This window comes from Thalia democratica, chromosome 9 (genome assembly GCF_965202585.1).
Source record: "Thalia democratica chromosome 9, ktThaDemo2.hap1.1, whole genome shotgun sequence".
Classification (NCBI taxonomy): domain Eukaryota; kingdom Metazoa; phylum Chordata; class Thaliacea; order Salpida; family Salpidae; genus Thalia; species Thalia democratica.
This window is the reverse complement of record NC_139173.1, coordinates 20,754,902-20,773,907: the sequence shown is the minus strand read 5'-3', so window position 1 is coordinate 20,773,907 and position 19,006 is coordinate 20,754,902. Positions and strand designations below refer to the sequence as shown.

At 25.4% G+C, this 19,006-nt stretch overlaps 1 protein-coding gene and 1 non-coding gene across 2 annotated transcripts; one reads left to right on the top strand and one right to left on the bottom strand.

Annotated features, from left to right (window-relative positions):
* Positions 1 to 1,069: 1,069 nt before the first annotated feature.
* LOC145845289 (small nucleolar RNA U3) lies at positions 1,070 to 1,267 on the bottom strand. The gene has a single exon (XR_014370333.1). It is a non-coding gene; the product is annotated as a small nucleolar RNA U3 (small nucleolar RNA).
* A 6,820-nt stretch (positions 1,268 to 8,087) lies between these two features.
* LOC145844901 (sialin-like) lies at positions 8,088 to 17,966 on the top strand. The gene is made up of 11 exons (XM_082952321.1): positions 8,088 to 8,136; positions 9,119 to 9,312; positions 9,867 to 9,970; positions 10,327 to 10,456; positions 10,882 to 11,065; positions 11,419 to 11,534; positions 11,863 to 12,021; positions 12,272 to 12,404; positions 13,510 to 13,657; positions 16,538 to 16,631; positions 17,805 to 17,966. Exons 1-11 carry the CDS (start codon positions 8,088 to 8,090, stop codon positions 17,964 to 17,966), a joined length of 1,473 nt encoding a protein of 490 aa, XP_082808447.1.
* Positions 17,967 to 19,006: the final 1,040 nt, after the last annotated feature.

Below are 19,006 nucleotides of genomic sequence, written 5' to 3'. Positions count from 1 at the left end.
TTGTGTATAATGCTTCAAGCTTTTGTTGCTAAAACTTTAAACTAAAAGTATGTATTAAAATATTCGTTTGAGCGAATACAGGATTTAAAAAAATTACCTTACAAAATTAGGTTTCAAATACTTGAAAAAGTATAATAAAAATTACAAGTTGAAATATTTTTTTGATTAAAGACTTTTAAACTTTAAACAATTAAGTTTCTTTTTTAAAATGCAGCTGTATTTGATACACGCAAAACATTACTTAAACTCAAATATCTTGTTCTTTATTGTAAAAACTAAAATTTGTAAAAATAAATACTTATAAAAAACTCTATCGTAAAGTATTTGTATAGGTAAAGGATTTAAACACAATAAGTTAGCAATAAATATTTCTTAATTATTGAAAAATAAATATTCGATTAAAAAGTATGCTTAACTATTTTTGATCATGTAAAACTTTTATTTCTTAAACTTATTTTTTGCCTGATAAGTTTTTATCTTAATTTCATTAATTAGAAAGTTTTCACTTCATTTATATAAACACGGTTAGTTTGCATTTGAAACTATCTAGTAATTTGTATTTTGAATTTTTAAGTTAAAAAAAAGTTTGAGCATTAAGCTGTAGCTACACTTAAACTTATTTTAAAATTTATTCTAATAGGTGCATTTATAAAGTTTTCAATAGTTAAAATTTAGTTTGTTTTAAGTAATTTATTTTATTACTAGCAGCATTAACTTTTGACTTAAACATTTTCAAAAAAAAATTCTTTGTATTTTTTCTAATGGAACTGAATATTATAAAATATATTAATGTTTAACCTAACTAACAATTTTTTAAAGTTATTTTATTTTATCTAATTATCTAAAGTATCTTGCTATTTTAATATATAAAATCTTAAAATATTATTTCTACCGGCTTAAAAATATCAAAGCTTTTACACTTAAGATGATAGTTTAGAAATTTGCTTTATCACTTTTATTAATTATTTTGAATTTTACAATTAAGCAGTTTATAATTGTAACAACATTTCTTTATTAGCAATCAATTATAGATATGGTTAATAAAAACGCCACTTTAGGCTTACTGTTGATCACTCAGAAAGAGAGATTCCCCTCCACTGTTGCCTTGACAACAGTGGAACAGTCATTACGACATTCAGCAAGTTGAAGTCATTTTCCTGCTCAGAAGAACCGCTCTACAATTCATCATCGTGAGAGGTTGACCGTCATTGTTAAATAACGTTCGTGAGACACACACTTTAGAAATGATCCCTAAAAGTATGATCTTAACTTGACAACGTTGAGCAACTTAACCTATTCTGATGCAGTAATCTACAGTTTGTTGGTGTGCATTGTGACGTCATTAAAAAATAGCACTTTCTTATGACGTATCTATAGCAGCTTTTATTATCAAAATAATCGCATTATTTTGGTCGTTTGTATATATTTGATATCTTTGTCATTTAGGAAAAAAAAATGTTTATAAAAGTTTGAACTTCAAGTATATACCTTACCATTGTTAGTTTTATTCTGTTTTCAACACTAGTTTTTTAAAGTAATTAAACTTATGTTTTAAGCTGTATGATCAATTTTAAGGATAAAATTATTTATTTTATTAACTTTTATTTAAATGAATTTCAAATTCTGATGTTTTTTTTTTGTATTTGCTTTTAGTAATATTTTATCAGAGTCCGGATTTTTTGTCTTTAAAGTTTGTATTCTAACTTGGTTGTTCTAGATTTTGCCTTTTACTTTATTTTGTTTTCTCAAGCTTATTTTCAAAGTATTTTAAAAATGTTTCAAGCTGTTTCATTGATTTTAAACATAGTTTATATTCATTTTTTTTTTCTAAAATAAGACTATTTTTAAGTTTCCGCTGTAATCATTAAAAAGTTTTATCAAGAGAAAAAGAAGACAGATAAAAAGAAACTCAACAAAAAAATGTATTTGAAAGATATTTATTAATAAACTTAAATAAAAATTTAATATATTTACTACTTTAATTTTAGTAGCTTTATATTTACCAAATAACCATTTCAAGATAACTTACTTCGAGACTCGATATCGAGATTATTATTAGTATCTCAAAATATTGAAATTTAATATTTATTTGTTATGCCTGATTAGAGCAGTTGTACATACTGTTAAATTTTTTTTTAATGTTTCTCTTAAATTTTTGAACCTATGTAGACCATTGGTTCGGTAGAATTTTATAATTAATAGATACTAGACAATGTACGCAAGCTGGATTTTCAATTCGTTTTTGTTTTTTAATGGAAATATTTTATCAAATATTGTTAAAAAATTAATAAAATCTTAACATACAGTTTACTATTAGTTACTAAAAGACTTTTATAAACTTTTGGAAGTATTTAACTTTTATTGTTTTTAAAACATGCGTTTAATAATAGTTTATAGTCCTGGACAAGACGTTAAAAGGTACCCGTGGTGTGCGACTCGATAACCGAAAGGTTCTTTGTGCACCAGGGCCTAGAACCAAATATTTTGAGCGTCTTTATTGTGTACATATAAAAACTAAGTCAGGTTATTATAGATGTGTAAGGCTTTTTAAATTAACTAAAAAAGAATTAAGTTCAGTTTAATGAATAATAAATATTATTAATTTTTTTTGAAAATTACATATTTAAAATAAGGCTTTTTAAAATTTAAATTCACGATTTTACCTTGTACAAGTTATGCAGATAGCAACTGTTACAGACAAACTGTCAGTAATAAAACTTATATATAAAAACTACTGAAAAATAAATTAGTCTAACTTATATTACAAAAAAATTTAATTTTGTAAATTTGTAACTAATTTTTTTTCGTTTTGCAGAGCTTCAAATTATAATTAAAACTATAGCCTGATACATTAGCTATATATTTTTGTTTGTTGATGTTCTTTAATATCAGTATAACACAGTGGTTACACAACTGTAAGTTCAAAATATTATTTTTTTTCGTATTTCTGTATGAAAATTTGTTGATTAAAGCCAATATTCTAGACTTTAAGCTTCAACTAAACTTAAAAAACCACCTATAACAAAAGTTATGACACTTGACGGAAGGAGAAATGAAGGGTTTTAGCTAAGATAAAACTTTGATGTCTTCAAAAATAGAAAATAGTTATTGAAATAAAACCCTATGAAAGTGCTTTAATACAGTTACTTTATTGTTTTTTATAGTACTAAAAAATACTTTAAACCGTTATTTATCAAATTTATTTAGTAGTTTTACTAAAGTTTTTTTTTTTTTTAAAGGTTTGTATATGAATTTTGTGCCTGTTAATATGTCCATACTTTAATAAACTTTTAAAGATTTAGATCAGGGTTTCCCAAAGTGGGCGATATCGCCCCCCTGGGGGCGATTTTAGTATTTCGGGGGGCGATAATTAGTTAGGGGGCGAAAGGGGGCTTATTTGGGGCAAAATAATTAAAATTTAGTTTTTTGATGTTTATGATTTTGAAATACACTTTCAATTTGGTTTTTAGTTACTTTAGTATTTCCTAGATCACAATAATAGTAAATCATTTTATTACAATTATGCTCAAGTCTTTTAGTTTTCTACATGTTATTTTTGTAAATTATGCAGCCCGCAATTACATTTTTTAAACGAGTTGAAACAAGAAATGATTTTTTAGTAAATATGAATCGCTGACTACAAAAGTTGTCCACCACTACCCTAAAAGTTTCAAAACAATTCATATTTAAACAGAATTGATTACTGATTACACAAGGCTTTTTAATATTTAAGTATTTTTATACACTTCACTGGGCTTATAAGAAAACAACAGTAACTTATTTTCTCAAGCCCTGTAAACTATTTTGAACACAGCCGAAAAGTGCGTGTATAAGAAATACCAGACTAAATTACATTTCGAACACAATTTTTTGGCTCAAAAGTTTGTACTTAAGAGAAAAACTACTTTTTAAAATTGTGGGGGCGATTATTTTTCAAATTTCTGAAAAGGGGGCGATTTAGTAAATGAGTTTGGGAAACCCTGATTTAGATACTCTTACACGAATTGAATATATCTGTGTATACATTTTTGAATTCTTAGATTTAATTGGTTTAAAACAAGTTATAAAAACATTTTAGTTAATAAGGAAAAGGGTCCGATTTTAACTTAAGGTTTTTCCCTTGATATTTGCTGAGTCACCACATCTAGCCCTTAACCCTAACCAACTTTACCCAAACATTTTAAATATTTATCAAAAAAAAAAACTTTGATGAACAAAATAAAAAATAACGTAAATTTTTTATGCTAAAGCAGCCAATATGAGAGGAAAAACCAAGCATTTCAGCAAGACTCTGCAAATAAAAAGTTTTATTTTACTTGTTATAAAATGTTAGCTGCAGTGTACTCTTTGAAGTAACCCTAGAGAATTTGGGACGGGTCAAATTTACACGAAGACACTTTTTTACAAAGACACTTTTGCACGAAATTAAAAAAACATTGAAAGTAAATAAAGTATACTAAAAATAATAAATTATCGACCAAGAGAAGGGATAAGGGGTCTAGTAAACTAGAAGGTCAGTCTGAGCTGAAGAAAGCTGAAAAAAAGCAGAGTCAGCAAAAATTAAATATTTTTTCGTTGTATTTTAAATTTGAGTTTTTTGAACTATTTTTTTTGATTTATGTTTAACCTATTTGGGTAAGATAGGTTAAGAATACGAGTATAAATAAATAATAATACTAAAATTCTTTGAAATAGTTCTGATTGAGTTTTTTTTAGATCAGACTAACCTTTAAGAATACTTTCTTTCTAAAAGTAATCGTAGTAGTATAAAGAAATAAGTTACTAAACAAAAGTAACGGTTAAGGGTAACAGTGAAAGTTAAAAAAAATATTTTTTTTTTAAATTTTACCCATGCAAAAGTGTCTTCGTACAAAAGTGACACCTTGTGAAAAAGTGTCGCAACGCAAAAGTGTCCTCATGCAAAAGTGACCCTTTGTGCATATTTGACACCTGTCCATAGAACTTGCTTTAAAATTTTCATTAGAAAGTTTCAGTTGAAAGTGCTTTTGCTTTTCATTATGAAACTTTTATTTAAGAATTACAAGCTGTTACAAAAACAAATGATTAAATTATGAGTTCGATTTATTTAATTTTTGTTTTGAATAAACCTATTTTCAGTAAAAAAACATAAAGCAAAAAATTTAATAAGTTACTTTTTAAGGATTTATAACTTTTGTTCTAATACGAGTTTAATAATATAGTTCAAAAAAATCTATAGTTATAACCTTGAACTACATTAAAACTTAATATTTGAAAAGATTTACAAATACTATTTTTATTCAAATTTCTTTTCCTTTTTCTAGTTTAAAGCTATTTTTTCCAACAGTGTACATTTCAGTTCGTAATTATATCATTAAAAATACTAAGTATAGTAACTTAAAAAAAAAAATTAAAATATTTAAAGTGAAAAGGGTCAGGCTCAGGCAGAGTAGCAAGTTTAGTTTCACTATGTTAAAATCCCCTACTTTGAAAATATTTGAAAAACATGCAACTTAAAAGCATATTTGAAATATTTGTTCACCAATGTGTTATCAAATTGTTTTGAACCTTTTAAAACTCAAAAACTTTTTTTCACAGCTAGATATAGTTCTAAAAATGAACTAATTTTTTTTCTTGCAACATTAATCTTTAACTTATCTAGCAAGATCACCTGTCCAATGTCTATACAGTTAAATAATTTACTTAAATCCAGTAAGACCATAGTTACTGATCTACCCTTATCAAGACCTAAATCTTTCAACTAAGTCAGATGATGCCATTTAAAATTACTACTAAATAAAAAGACACCCTCTAAATACTAATTAACAAATTTTAAAAGTTTTTAAATGATAAAAAACTTACTTTATTTTGTCAATTTTAATATGATAAAGTTGAAATTTGCTTATATTTTCCTAGATTTTGTAGTCATATAATAAACATTGATGTTAGTTTAGTGGTTTTTCCAGTACTATTGCTTATAAAATGCCTAGTCAATGAACCAATTAGTTACTTGAGCTAGCTAAAATATATTTAAAAAAAGTTTAAGTGAAAAAAGTATATTTAGCTCTATTGGACCAAGATTAAACTTTTAAAGTATTTTTTCACTTGAAAAATTACTCAATATCAATAACAAATTTTGTCAGCAAAAAAGGCTTGTAGAAACTACTCAAAACTACTTGAAATATAGGTTGGATTATAATTCTTAGTAAAATTATTGGTTATAAATTCATTATTTTCTTTATATCAGGGTTGCCACTTTACCTGGAAACCTGGAAAAACATGGAATTCGACAATTTAGACAAAAATAACCTGGAAAAACCTGGAATTTTGATCAAAAAACCTGGAGAAACCTGGAAATTTTAATAATTTAAACATTTTCAGTACTAAAATTTCAATTTGACATAAAAAATATATCATATAAGTAAGATTTTTTTGTCATCATCAAACAATTTTTTTATTAAAAAACTAATTTAAAGTAACTTTACAGCATCTTTTAAATGTTTTTGTACTATTTAAGACAGTTTCTTTTATAGAAGAAATTAACTTAAACTAAAAATAGACCCAAAAATGTTTACTTTTAAAAACCTGGAAGAAATTTGGAAAACCTGGAAAAAATTTAGAAAAACGAGTGGCAACCCTCTTATATTTAAAAAATAAAAAACATAACTGCTAATAAATAGTTTACTTAGATATTTTGTTTATTAAATAACTTCCAAGAATTATATTCTAAACAGCTTTTTTATTTACACTTGTAAGTTAAGAGTGAGAAATATAATAAGATTTTTAAAATCAAAATATATTTCAGTTGCGTTTAAAAATTTACAGGTAAACAAAATATATAGTTTTTGTTTTTATTTGCAACTGTCTAGTTTATAATTTTTAAACAAAATTAATGAACATCTTTCTACTTCTTAATATAAAGGTATTTATAATTCTTACTAAGTTTGGTAATATTTGCTCTGAAGTATTTTTTTGAATATTTATATTGAATGTGATATAGTGTTTGTTGAAACAAAGAGTTTTAAAACTCTGTTTTTTTATATCATTTTACTAAATTTATACTTACAAAAAACCTTTAATATTCTTTAAAATACGCATAAGAAATAGTTTTGTTTTGAATACAAATTTTATGAAAATAAATAAATAGCCTCTGAAAAAAATTGTGAGGTTTCCTAATGGTATTTTGTATTATATTACATTATATATGTCATTAAAATGCCCTGACAGAAACATTTTTGATTGTTAAGTCAAATAAATTCAATACATAAAAATATCAAACTTTTATTTTTTATGAATTTATACCATATACAAGAAAAATAATAAAAGAGCTATATATGTAGGTAATTTAGGTAATTTTAATTGTTTCAAAGTTTTAAGTTTTAATTATGTAATATTAAAGGGGATTTTCTCACTTGAAATAAAGAAAACATTGATTCCATTTTATCTCACCTATCTCATAAAACACTTCAAGTTGATATAAAACAAAGACTGATTTAAAAACAACAAATCCTGTTTTATCCAAGTATGTATACCTGTTGATTTTATTATTGATTCACAGATTAACCAGGACATTTTATCCAATAGTTAAGTTTAAATATTTACTTTTTATATGTTAGACATTTTAAAACAAAAAAAGTTAAAAATAAACTATAAGCTTCTATATTTTATTGAAAATTGTTTTTATGGTCTGTACTGTATGAAGTTAGGCATTTTATTAACCAGTCTTTGATATTATAGGTATGAAAATATTTTTTACTTATTATATTAGTCGCAGTAAAGACACAATAGGCAGAAAAGAGAAATGTGTAGTTTATACAACACACTGGCTTTAAATTATTTAAGAAAAGTAACTTCACATTTTATTTATAAAACATAAGATTACAGCTTTGTTAAAAATGATGATAAATAGATACAGTTTTTACAGAATCTTCTATATTACCATTTTAAAACACTTAATAGTTAATTATTTATAAACTTTGAAACTACTTAAAGTATAAGATATACAAAAACTTATTTGTTTTAAAATTAGTTTAATAAATTGCATTTTGTTTAAACTTCATACATCTATGAAATTAGTTGTTTGTAAATCAAAAAAAGCATTTTTTCAAATGGATACATCACATTCATCTACTGAATTGAAGAAGCCTCCTAAAGAAGGTTTTTAATGTTTTTGTTATGAATATTTAATAAAAATATATTTTTTTTAACTTTAATAAAAGTAATTAGTTTTAATAGTCTAAGAGTAATAATATATATATTTTCATATCTAATTTTTTAGATAAATTTATCTTAGAAAACAACAAGCTGTATTTTTTATTTTATGTTTTAACAAATTAATTTCAAATATTGTATCTAAAATATAAAATTTTTGTTAACAATTTAATTATAAGTGATTTTTTCTAGTTTTCCACTCAAGTTATTTTATCTCATTTTCATAAATACTACTTGAGGTGTGTTATAAAGGGTTTCCCAATCTTGTTTTAATAATCACCTTTTTAGCGGAAATTTAAAAAACAGTTACTCCCTTTATTATACATTGCCCTTTTACTAATTAATTACCTATTTACTTTTTCACCTACTTATCATTAATTGAAGCTGATATCAAGAATCGTTCTCAAGGGGGTGATATTACTAATTTTAAGAAACCCTGTTTAATAAAATTGTGTTGTTGTAGTTGAGTCAGTTGAGGTACAAAAAAAAACAGAAGAACAAAACATACTAGTTATAAGAGATTAATTAATTTTTATAGCATTGTTTTAGATTTGTATTATAAAAAGTTAAGTTTCTAAATAAAGTATACCGAATAGTTTTATTAAAAAATAAACCTATAAATAAAGATAAAGGTTTTATTTATGGAAAAAATAAAACTTTTATATATACTAACGTCATATCTTTTACATGCAGGTTTATTTTTATTTAAAGGTAATATTATTAAGCACAAAAAAATTTAAAAAAAAATTAAATTTTTTTTTAGTTTATCAAAAAAGAAGAAAAACTATTTAAAAAGTCTAAATTTTTTTCAACTCAACAAGACCTTTATGCAAAATAATGTAACAAACTAATCCGTTCTAAATATGTAGTATTGACCTAGCAATACATAAATTTTATATGAATTTTTTTAATTTATCTATTTTTACAGCTGGAACTTGGCTGTCAGTCCGCTACTGCCTTGCCTACTTGTCCTTCTTCGGGTTTGTCAATGTGTACGCGTTGCGAGCGAACATGAGTGTGGCGATCCTGTCCATGGTCAACACGACGTACCAGCAGCAACATTCAAACACATCGGTGGCCACCAGCAGCTGCGCTCACAATGCGCAGCCAGATCTAAAAGCTGTTGTGAGTTTTTAACTGTTTGAAAAAAATTTTTTTCTCAAAATAAACCTTAACAGTGTAGAACTTTTGGTTTTTTGACTGCATACTTTGCATGAATTAAAAAAAAATTAAAACTTTATGTAGTATTTCATAAGCAAAATATTAATTAATACTTGGATCTTTTAAAGTAATAAAACTCAGTATCAATTTTTTTATGAAAAATTTTAACAGTGGTGACTTTCATTAAAATTTATAAATTAAGTAAAGTTATATTTTTAATAAACTTAATTATTAAAAAATGTGAAAGAATAAGTTTAATCAAACTTTTGTAGGTTTATACTTCGATAAAAATATTTCATTTTTTTACTAATTAAAAAAAACTTTTAAGTTTTATAATTTGTTTTCTAATTTTTTTCAGTATTTTTTTAGAACAAAAAACATAAATTTAAAACATAGTTTTAAAAACCTGAAAGTAGTTGTTGTATTATTTGGTGTTATTATGTTACATGATTGTTTTTTGTTGCATAAGTTAAAACATTTAAATAATAAAAAGATTTAAAAATAAAAAGTCATAGGATGGTGAGTTTGACTGGGACGAAAAGCAACAAGGACTGGTTCTTGGTTCATTTTTCTACGGCTACATTTTCACTCAGATACCTGGAGGGTATCTAGCTGGAAAGTTTGTGCAGATTGTTGCCGTTTTCTATTGACATAGTTATTGAGTGATGTTTAAAAGCACATATAGTAAAAAAATGATGAAAAATGTCCATCTAGACTGCGTGTTTGATTTTATACAAATTTAAAGCTTTCTAATAAATATAAGACAACATTTAACTTAACCAAACTTTAGTTCATGATATCAAGGATCAATTAAGTTCATTTGAAAAATGCCATATTTTTCGTGTATATTTCAGCTAAACTGTTTCCGGAGTATCAAAAAACAATCTTTAGCCAACAAGCTGTTATCATTCTAAGTATTGAAACTTCACAGAGCGTTCAAAGTATCACAAGTATTTACTTCACATGTAAACACAGATTCGGCAGCAAGTACTTGTTCGGGCTGGGAGTGCTGTGCACTTCCGTGTTGACCCTCCTCACTCCGCTTGCCGCCAGGACTTCTTACGACCTGCTCATCGCTCTTCGCGTCGTCGAGGGTTTGGGAGAAGTTTGAACTCTTTATATTTTATTGAGTTTTTGAGATTTTTTTTGAGACAGTATTGTTGTTTAAATGCCATAATCGTTTTCAAATGTTTTTCTTATATTACCAGAGTTTCTACAAGTTTCAATTCTTTGTTTACCTCCTTCTAATATTTTGTTTATGTTTTATATGATAGTTTAATTACTGCCTATCAATTAAGATATTTTTTATGTGAGACTAATTTTAATTTTTATTTTATTTAGATTTTATTTGATCAAAAACTATATAATCTTTTGAAGTTAAACTTTTTTTTAAATAAATATACTTAAAAAATACTTATTGTTATATTCAGACAGTTACTGAATTTGACTCCTGAGCAAACTATCTAACTGTGATTCTTAGTTAAACAAAATATACAAATATTATATGAATCTAGTTTACAACAAACACAGGGAGTCACCTTCCCGGCGATGCACGCAATGTGGGGCCGATGGGCGCCACCTATTGAGAGATCCTTCCTCATTTCGGTCACTTACGCGGGAACCCATTTTGGCACGGTGATTTCCCAGTCGGTATCGGGTGTTCTCTGCTCCTCAGATTTCCTTGGCGGCTGGCCCTCCGTGTTCTACGTGTTTGGTATTTTCGTTGATAATTTTATTTTAGTTAAGTTGTAAATTAAAAGAATGTTATTATTTAGTTGTATTATCATTGTTTTATATTTTGTAGTCTTAACTCATCAAATAACTATAAATAAAAAGTTTGTTCAAAATTTCTTAGTTTTTGAATTGGAGTTTGCTAAAATTTAATTTATTTGTAACACTTAAAGCAGTTTATTTTTTACACAGATGGAGTTAGAAGAAAGTAAATAACAATTAATTTGTTTTGTTCTTGAAAAAGAATTTATGTACCAGAAATAAAATTTTAATTAAAGATATGTATTTGTGAAAATAGAAAAATAAACACCCAAACAATGTTGAACATTTCAACAGGCGGCCTCGGTGTGCTGTGGTGCCTCTTGTGGTTCAAATTCGCACACAGCTCGCCCCAGGATCACCCGCGGATCAGCAAGGAAGAGCTGGAGTTCATCAACCAGAACGTTCCTCCCGTAAGATTTTGTTTGTAAATAGTATTGTGTGTAAGTCAGTTTTTTGTAATTGTATTTAAAAATTAGATTTTATCTGTCCTAATCACACACACTTAACATTAGGCTAGTCTACTAAAATAAAACTAACGCAATAGTTTTAAGGAAAAGAAAAACTTTTTGAAAAGAAAATCATAAGTTTGTTTAGAATTGATTTCGATTAAGTAGAAATAGCTCGTTATTAACAACAACCGTATGAAGTGTTTTCATATTGAATGTTACAACTGAAGAAAGTTTGCGATACTTTTTCAACACACCTCTGTTGTAATTTGTAATTGTATTTGAATTTTAGATATGCAAAGAAGGCTCCACACCATGGAAGGAAATTTTAACGTCCGGGCCTGTTTGGGCGCTATCAATAGCGTACATGACCAACAACTGGGGCTTCTACACCCTTCTGACCTGCCTCCCAAAATTTCTCAAGGACATACTGCAGTTCGACGTGGCAAAGGTTGAAACTGTTTGAGTTACAAAATTGGCCTTTGAAATAGTTGTTTTGCATTGACTTTTAAAGTGTTTAATCTGTGTGAAAAATTTATATTTTGAATTTTTATATTTTCTTAGCTGACGTATTCTTTGAAAGCACTCTTTAGAACTTAACTTTTATACTTTCTTTATATGGTTTAATTTTATCATACTACTTTGCTCTAAATTAAATTTGAACCAACTATTCTGTAGTTTTGTAATAAATTCATTTCAAGAGTGGATTCGTGGCTTCTCTGCCCTACCTTGTCATGTGGTTCATGGTCAATGTTGTCGCGGTTTTGGCAGATTTCGTGAGAGGAAACGGATACCTCAACACGACTCAAACTAGAAAGGCTTTCAGTTCAGTTGGTGAGTTTAATATGATAATTATATATTTTAATTAAATAGCAGTAAGTTAATATAAAATTTCTCACTACATGAACTTTGAATAGTTAGAATATACACCTTTAGTTGATTCCGTTCGTATTTGTAATTATAACTTTAACTGCAGTGGTTCCATTAGGTTTTTTAAAAACACATAAATACAAAAACAGATTTAAAATACTTATAATAAATTTAGTAAAAAACATTACTATTTAATAAAGTAACATTTAAAGTAGTGATGTAATAAAAAATGTTTACTTACTAAGAATGACTCAAAGTTGTTTACGATTAGAAATTGTCACGCTTGTTTATAGCTTCAGTTTAAGATATAATGTTTTTTTATTAATGAAACAGTAATGGTCCCATTTATACTTTAAACAATTATTATCCTTCTGTACACATTGTGCAGTTACACATGTTAAATTTCTTGGTTTTTATAAATTTTTTAATTATAAAATTTAATAAAAGGTATGTACTTTTTATTTGTAATTTACAATATACAGTTAGGGTGCTTATGAAAATGCATATTTAAGTTTTTAGCTTGAAAAATCTTATACTTGACAAATATCACAAAAACGCCTTGAGCACAATTTTAGCACATTTAAAAAACATTTTTAAAAAGCAATTTTTGATTCTCTGAAACAACCCCAATGTAAACTGTATCCGATCTAAAAAATGTGACCTATAAACTTTCATCTTGTTTTTTTTATATGTGGAAATTACCACCAAAAAAACTTTGTGCAAAATTTAAGACTATTTGAAAAAACTTTTACAGAAACTATACTATCTTCAAACTTTCCAAAGTTTAACTATACTTGAAAAAAAAGATAAATTAAGCAACAGTGTTTTTGTTGAAACAAGTAAACTTCTTATAAACTAAAGGGCACAATGATTTCTTTTTTCATTTGTAAATTATTCTCAGAGGTCCCGTTGAAGAGACCGAAAACTTAATTTTGTCAGAAAGAAACTTTTTAACATTACGATTACATTACACTTTCATGTAAGATTATCCCTAGCGCAAAAAACATTACTAAATAGTGATTATTAAGTTTTTCACAGAAATATCATGCTTATGTTATATTTTCCCCAGGACTCTTCGGTTGCGGTTTCTTTCTGGTTCTTGTGCCGTTCGTGGGATGCGATCCGGTGCTCGCTGTTGCCCTCTTGTGTCTTGCCTGCGGGGTGAACGCCTTCACTGCCGGTGGTTTCAGCCCCAACCATGTAGATCTGTCCTGCAGGTTCGTTACACGTCATAATGTTGTTTTGTTACGTCAAAATGTGGTTGTGTTGCTTTGCGTTCGAAACTGATTGGAGGTGAGGAATACAGATATACAAAAATCTTTGAAAAAAAAAAAGTTGTTTAAGTCAGTTTAGTGGAGAAAGTTGAAACATATTATTTAGAAAAATTTTCCAAATTTGTATACTATTGTATTTTAAATTTTAGCCTATAATTTATTAATCAATGTGAAATCTAATATTGTACTTTTTTTTTATTAAACTGGTATGATGTATATGTTGATAACATAAAAGGTAAGAAATTACTATTATTTTTCCATATTTGTAAAAAAATTATATAAATAATATTTATACTAGTTATTTTTGAATAAATTTTCTGATTTTTGTTAGTACTAACTTTTTATTTAGAAACTATATTTACTAATTTTATATAGATAAGAGTAGCTGTTTATAGTAATACTAGTATTATACATAACTTATTTTGAGGCAAACTACACATAATAAACATAATTTAGAAAAAAGATTATTCTTATGAATAACATTACTTTATTCTAAAATTATTTTGTAAACTGTTTTAAATCTTAAATAAAACTTAATAGTTAATTTCAAGCTGTCTTTAAAATAACTGATAACTCAATAGTATTAGGAAATGTTGTATAGTAAAGGATAATTAAATAAATATTTGAATTCAATCTCCAAGTATTACTGTAGATGTATTTTATGTTTTTTAATAAAAGTACGTATAAATGAAAAATAGTTTTGTAGTTTTGTAAAAGATACTTAAATCTTAAAAAAAACTTCTAGTTCATTTATAAAATTTCCTTTAAAAGATTATCAATTAATTTTTTATGTAGTTGTCAAAAACTATATAACTCAACTGCCAAGTTCATATTTTTTTAATTTGTAACTAAAGTTTTTTATAAACTGCTTTAAAAAACAAAATAAAAAGTATTGTAGCTTTATATTTTAAAAGTATTTTGATAATTTGATAAGTTTAAAAGTTTAACGTTTAAAAACATTTCTTATTTGTTCAGCAGTTAAAATTTTATTTTTTATTTGTTAGTATTTCTACATAATGAAATTAGTTACACCACTTAAACGAAACAATTTACAATTTGTTGTGAAATTTATTGCCTAAATTAATAACACTTCTACAAATATTTATTTGTTTTAGTTTTATTTTGACCTACTTTTTGAGGTTTAACTGTAAAGTACATAAGTTTTAACAATTACAACATAACGTAATTGTTTGGTGCAATGTTACTTGAATTTCGGATATCAGAATTACCTTTCAAACGTTTTTGTGTAAATAAAATCCCTTTGAATACAACAATTTTTGAAATTTACACACAAACCATACAAAATTTATAAGCAAAATAACATTATGTACAACTTAAAATTGGGTATATTTGAAATCTAGCTTGGTAAAGAAACCTTTGAAATTGGTAATGCTAACAAAAAATCTCAAACAAACAAAAGATCATCAGAAACCTAAGACTATGTGAAGTATTAAGCACAAATTTAGTTAAAATTAAAAATATGTTTTTAAACAACATTAAGAAACTAGTTACTTGATTGATCAAACATTTTAAATAGTGTGCCTTCTTAAAACTATGTAGTTTTAAATTTTAACAATGTAAAACAAACTTATAAGCTAGGGTTAGTGAAAAATAGGCAATCATTGTTTTGGTAATTATTTTTTTTCATTATTTTTATAAGAATGCTAAGCTTGATTCTTCCTGAAGTAAAGTTTACAAAACTTGCAAAATCTAGTAAAGAAAAACAAAAAATTCTTATCTAGTTTAAAAATAAGTCAAAGCTGTAATCGATAAAACGACAGTATCAGTTGCTTATTTTGATTGACGACCCTTTTTTATTTGATTAAATTTTTAAAAAATTCCCATAAATTTATTAATTTTAGATATAGTTGTTTGACTTAAATAACTTAATTGAGTTGTGATAACTCTTAATGTTTATTATATTTGTTAAATAGTTAATCATATTTTAGTTTTACTCGTGTTTTAAAATAAAGTATTTAAATTTCTAATAAGATAAAGTAAGTTTATAAAAGTAACTACACATAAACTGTTTCGCCAAAAATACATTCAATATGAAAGGCACTTTTGATTTTTAGCCTAAAAATTGGGCGATTTAGTCGCTAAATTAGACATAACTTGCTCTAAGTGTTACTTTTATTATATTTCTCCTAGTGTACATAACTTAAACATTTTGAGTTTAGTATAATTTTTTTTGTTGGTTTTACAGTTAGGATGTTGAACAACAAAAATTTCTGTAATTTAGTTAGACTCTAGTTTTATTAACTTTGTCTTCTTAGAACTTTTTCTGCTTTCAAATTGTTTCAGTTTTGTTTATTAAAGTCGTAATGTTTTTTTTCCATGCAATTAGTGTTATCAAGTAATCTGTAAGGTTATTAATACTATGTAGTAATGATTTAGGTTTCTAAATATAGTAGAGAGTAAGTAAAATTTAAATACTAACTGGATTAATTAATTGATTTTATAGCTTTTTTTTATCCGTGTTTATTTGTTTTAATCAATATAAACGCAAATGTAAATAAACAAATAAGCTAGTTTGTTTGAATAAACGTTAATATATATAAATATTGACAGCAAACAAAACAGTGTTGTTTATTTACACTATGTTAAAATACTTTTTGAATATAATTACTAATATTTAAATGTAAACAATAATAGAATCGTAGTAAAATTTACTTATAAAGTTTATGTCTAGTTTTATATTTTAATGTAATTGTAAAAATAGTTGATGTTACTAAAATTTGATTATATTTTCAAAGTCAATATTAGTTTTACATACTCGTTTAACTTTGCAAAAACAATTAATCTTTTAAACATTTTTTTCAGATATTCAGGAATTTTAATGGGTCTCTCCAACAGTTTTGGAACAATTTCAGGGTTTCTAGCTCCGTTAGTTGTAGGCGCCCTTATTGAAAATAATGTGAGTTGTTTATTTAAGTCGGTATTTTCAAAATTCAATTTTCTTCAGTCACTGTCATTATTCTGAATCTAACGTAAGGGTTCCGGACTTATTAAAAAGACGAGAAATGCAATAACAAAATGATATATGTATATGTTAACAAATTAAAATAGTTTGTTTAAGTACATCTTTATTTACATTTACGATGTTTAGTTATCAGTATTAAAATTTTAATGAAGCTTTAAAAATAAGTTAAACAAAAGTTAGTCAATGTAAATTTTTAATTTATTTAGATTTTAGTATCTTTTGCAAGAATGGACTTCAAGTTTGTTAATTAAAAAGTTAAAAATGATTTGTTGTCTAAATTACAAAACAAAAGCAAATGTTTAATTACCTTTTTTTTTTTAGTTTTAATAACTAGTATATATTGTGTTGCTTAAATAAGTTTTGATCATAAATATTTGTTGTTATAATTTTTATATTTTACTTATAAATATAAACTTATTTGGTTTCGTTTGTATATTTTTTAGTAACATGAAACTTTATTATTTGATCAAGTAAATTTTGCTGGTTTAATATATGTTATAAATTAAGCTTTATAAATTAAAATTATTATAAAAGTGTTAAATAACATAAAACATTCTTTATTACCAGCTGAAAAAATACAAAAATTAATTAAAGAAAATTAGTATTATTGCACCACAGATTTACTTTTTAAAAACTAAATGAAAATAAGATAAAATGTTGACTATAAAAATGTAGTTGAAAAAAAAATCATTAACAATAGTTTGTAGGGGTGACAAAATAAAATTCTGGTACGATAAATTAAAACGTTAATACATGGCATTCATAAAACGTAATAAACGCTTTTGATATCCTTATAAATAGTGTATTAATTTTGTTTGGTGATTTACTTCAGTTGTTGAAGTTTTCACATTAGCTAGCTTTAGGTAAGATGTTAAGACTTCTTTTCTCTAATATTCAATTAAAAGCTAATTAAACGATTTTTAACAATAAAATAATAATTTATTTTAATATGAACAATTACGCTCGTAGTGTTCTATAGCTTTATAGTTATCAAAACATTTTTTTAATCTACCAATTTCCAGCAGCTTCTAAAAGTTTTGCTTTACAAACAAACAAGTATCAGCTAATGTACACGCTTTATATGGTAACTAAACTTATTGCCTGCAGAACACAAGGGAACAGTGGCAACTGATATTCATGATAGCGTCCGTGGTGTACTCGGTAGGAGCTGTTTTTTACTTGTTGCTCGCCAGTGGGGAAACGCAACCCTTCAACCAAAACTACAAGCAACTAGTCTCAATTGAGAGCAGTCATTCGAGTTCCGCCTGATGAATTTTTTGGTCAAGTTGATAAATGTGCAATTTGTTTTAGATACTAACTAAACACTGTTTTTTCAATGTTAAAAAGCCATAAAGTTACAAAACTACCAATACTTTTTTTTTTAATAATTTTTCGAAATCTTTGTTTTGAAATTAGTACTTTTGTTTTTAAATCATTAAAGATAACTTATATTTGAAAATGTACCGATTTTTTTTGCTATAACACATGGAATATTCACAATTGCAAAAGTTTAACTTTTTTAATTGCTAGACTTTTTTTTTCAGAAAAAATTAGCAAGCGTATTTAAACTATTTAGTACTAAAGTATTCTTTTAGTTGAAAAAATTCAGACTAATTAATATTATTTGTAAACATTTATACAATTTCTTTACTGTTGCTAGTAAGGCTAGGTTAGTTTTTTTTTCAACTATGTCTTTTTTTTCTAAACATGAAAAACTAAATAATCATTTTTGAAACATTTAAAATTTTAAATATATAAAGTAACAAAAAAGAGTCAATATACAAAAAGAAATTTTTATAAAGTTATTTAAGGAAATAAGCAAATTTATTGTTTACCTTTTAATTATGTAAATTTTTTATAAAGGAATAAGTTATGATTGATATATCACTTTAATACTCCAATTTTTATTTTCTATTTTTTATGTGTTTTAAATTAAATTAATCAATTTCCTTTTAACTTGTTCTGTTTATTTACACTATTCTAATTTTTAATAAATTTGTTGCTATTTTTTTGACTAAAAACAAGCTTAGATTTTGTTCATGTTTGGTTTCTAGTTTTCAAAATTAAATCAATTTAATCTTATATGTGTGTTTTGTGATATTCGTAACTGCAGAAACTATTTTCCAGCTTAAAAATAAATACCAAATTTATTTTGAATAAAGAAAAACACAAAGATAATGTGGTTAAAGAAAAACTATCTTATTAGTTTGGATTAAAAGTAAGTGAGTTTTTAACTAAAAAATAAATAGCTACTAAAAATTACTTACATATAAAAAACCCTACATTAGACATAGACAGAACTTAATTTT

What these genes read in the sequence shown, in the direction of transcription:
- LOC145844901 (XM_082952321.1), top strand. Translation starts at nt 8,088, where the DNA reads ATGGATACATCACATTCATCTACTGAATTGAAGAAGCCTCCTAAAGAA. An exon ending in CGCAGCCAGATCTAAAAGCT is followed by an intron (nt 9,313 to 9,866) that starts GTTGTGAGTTTT and finishes AAAAAGTCATAG; the next exon opens with GATGGTGAGTTTGACTGGGA. An exon ending in TCGTCGAGGGTTTGGGAGAA is followed by an intron (nt 10,457 to 10,881) that starts GTTTGAACTCTT and finishes CAACAAACACAG; the next exon opens with GGAGTCACCTTCCCGGCGAT.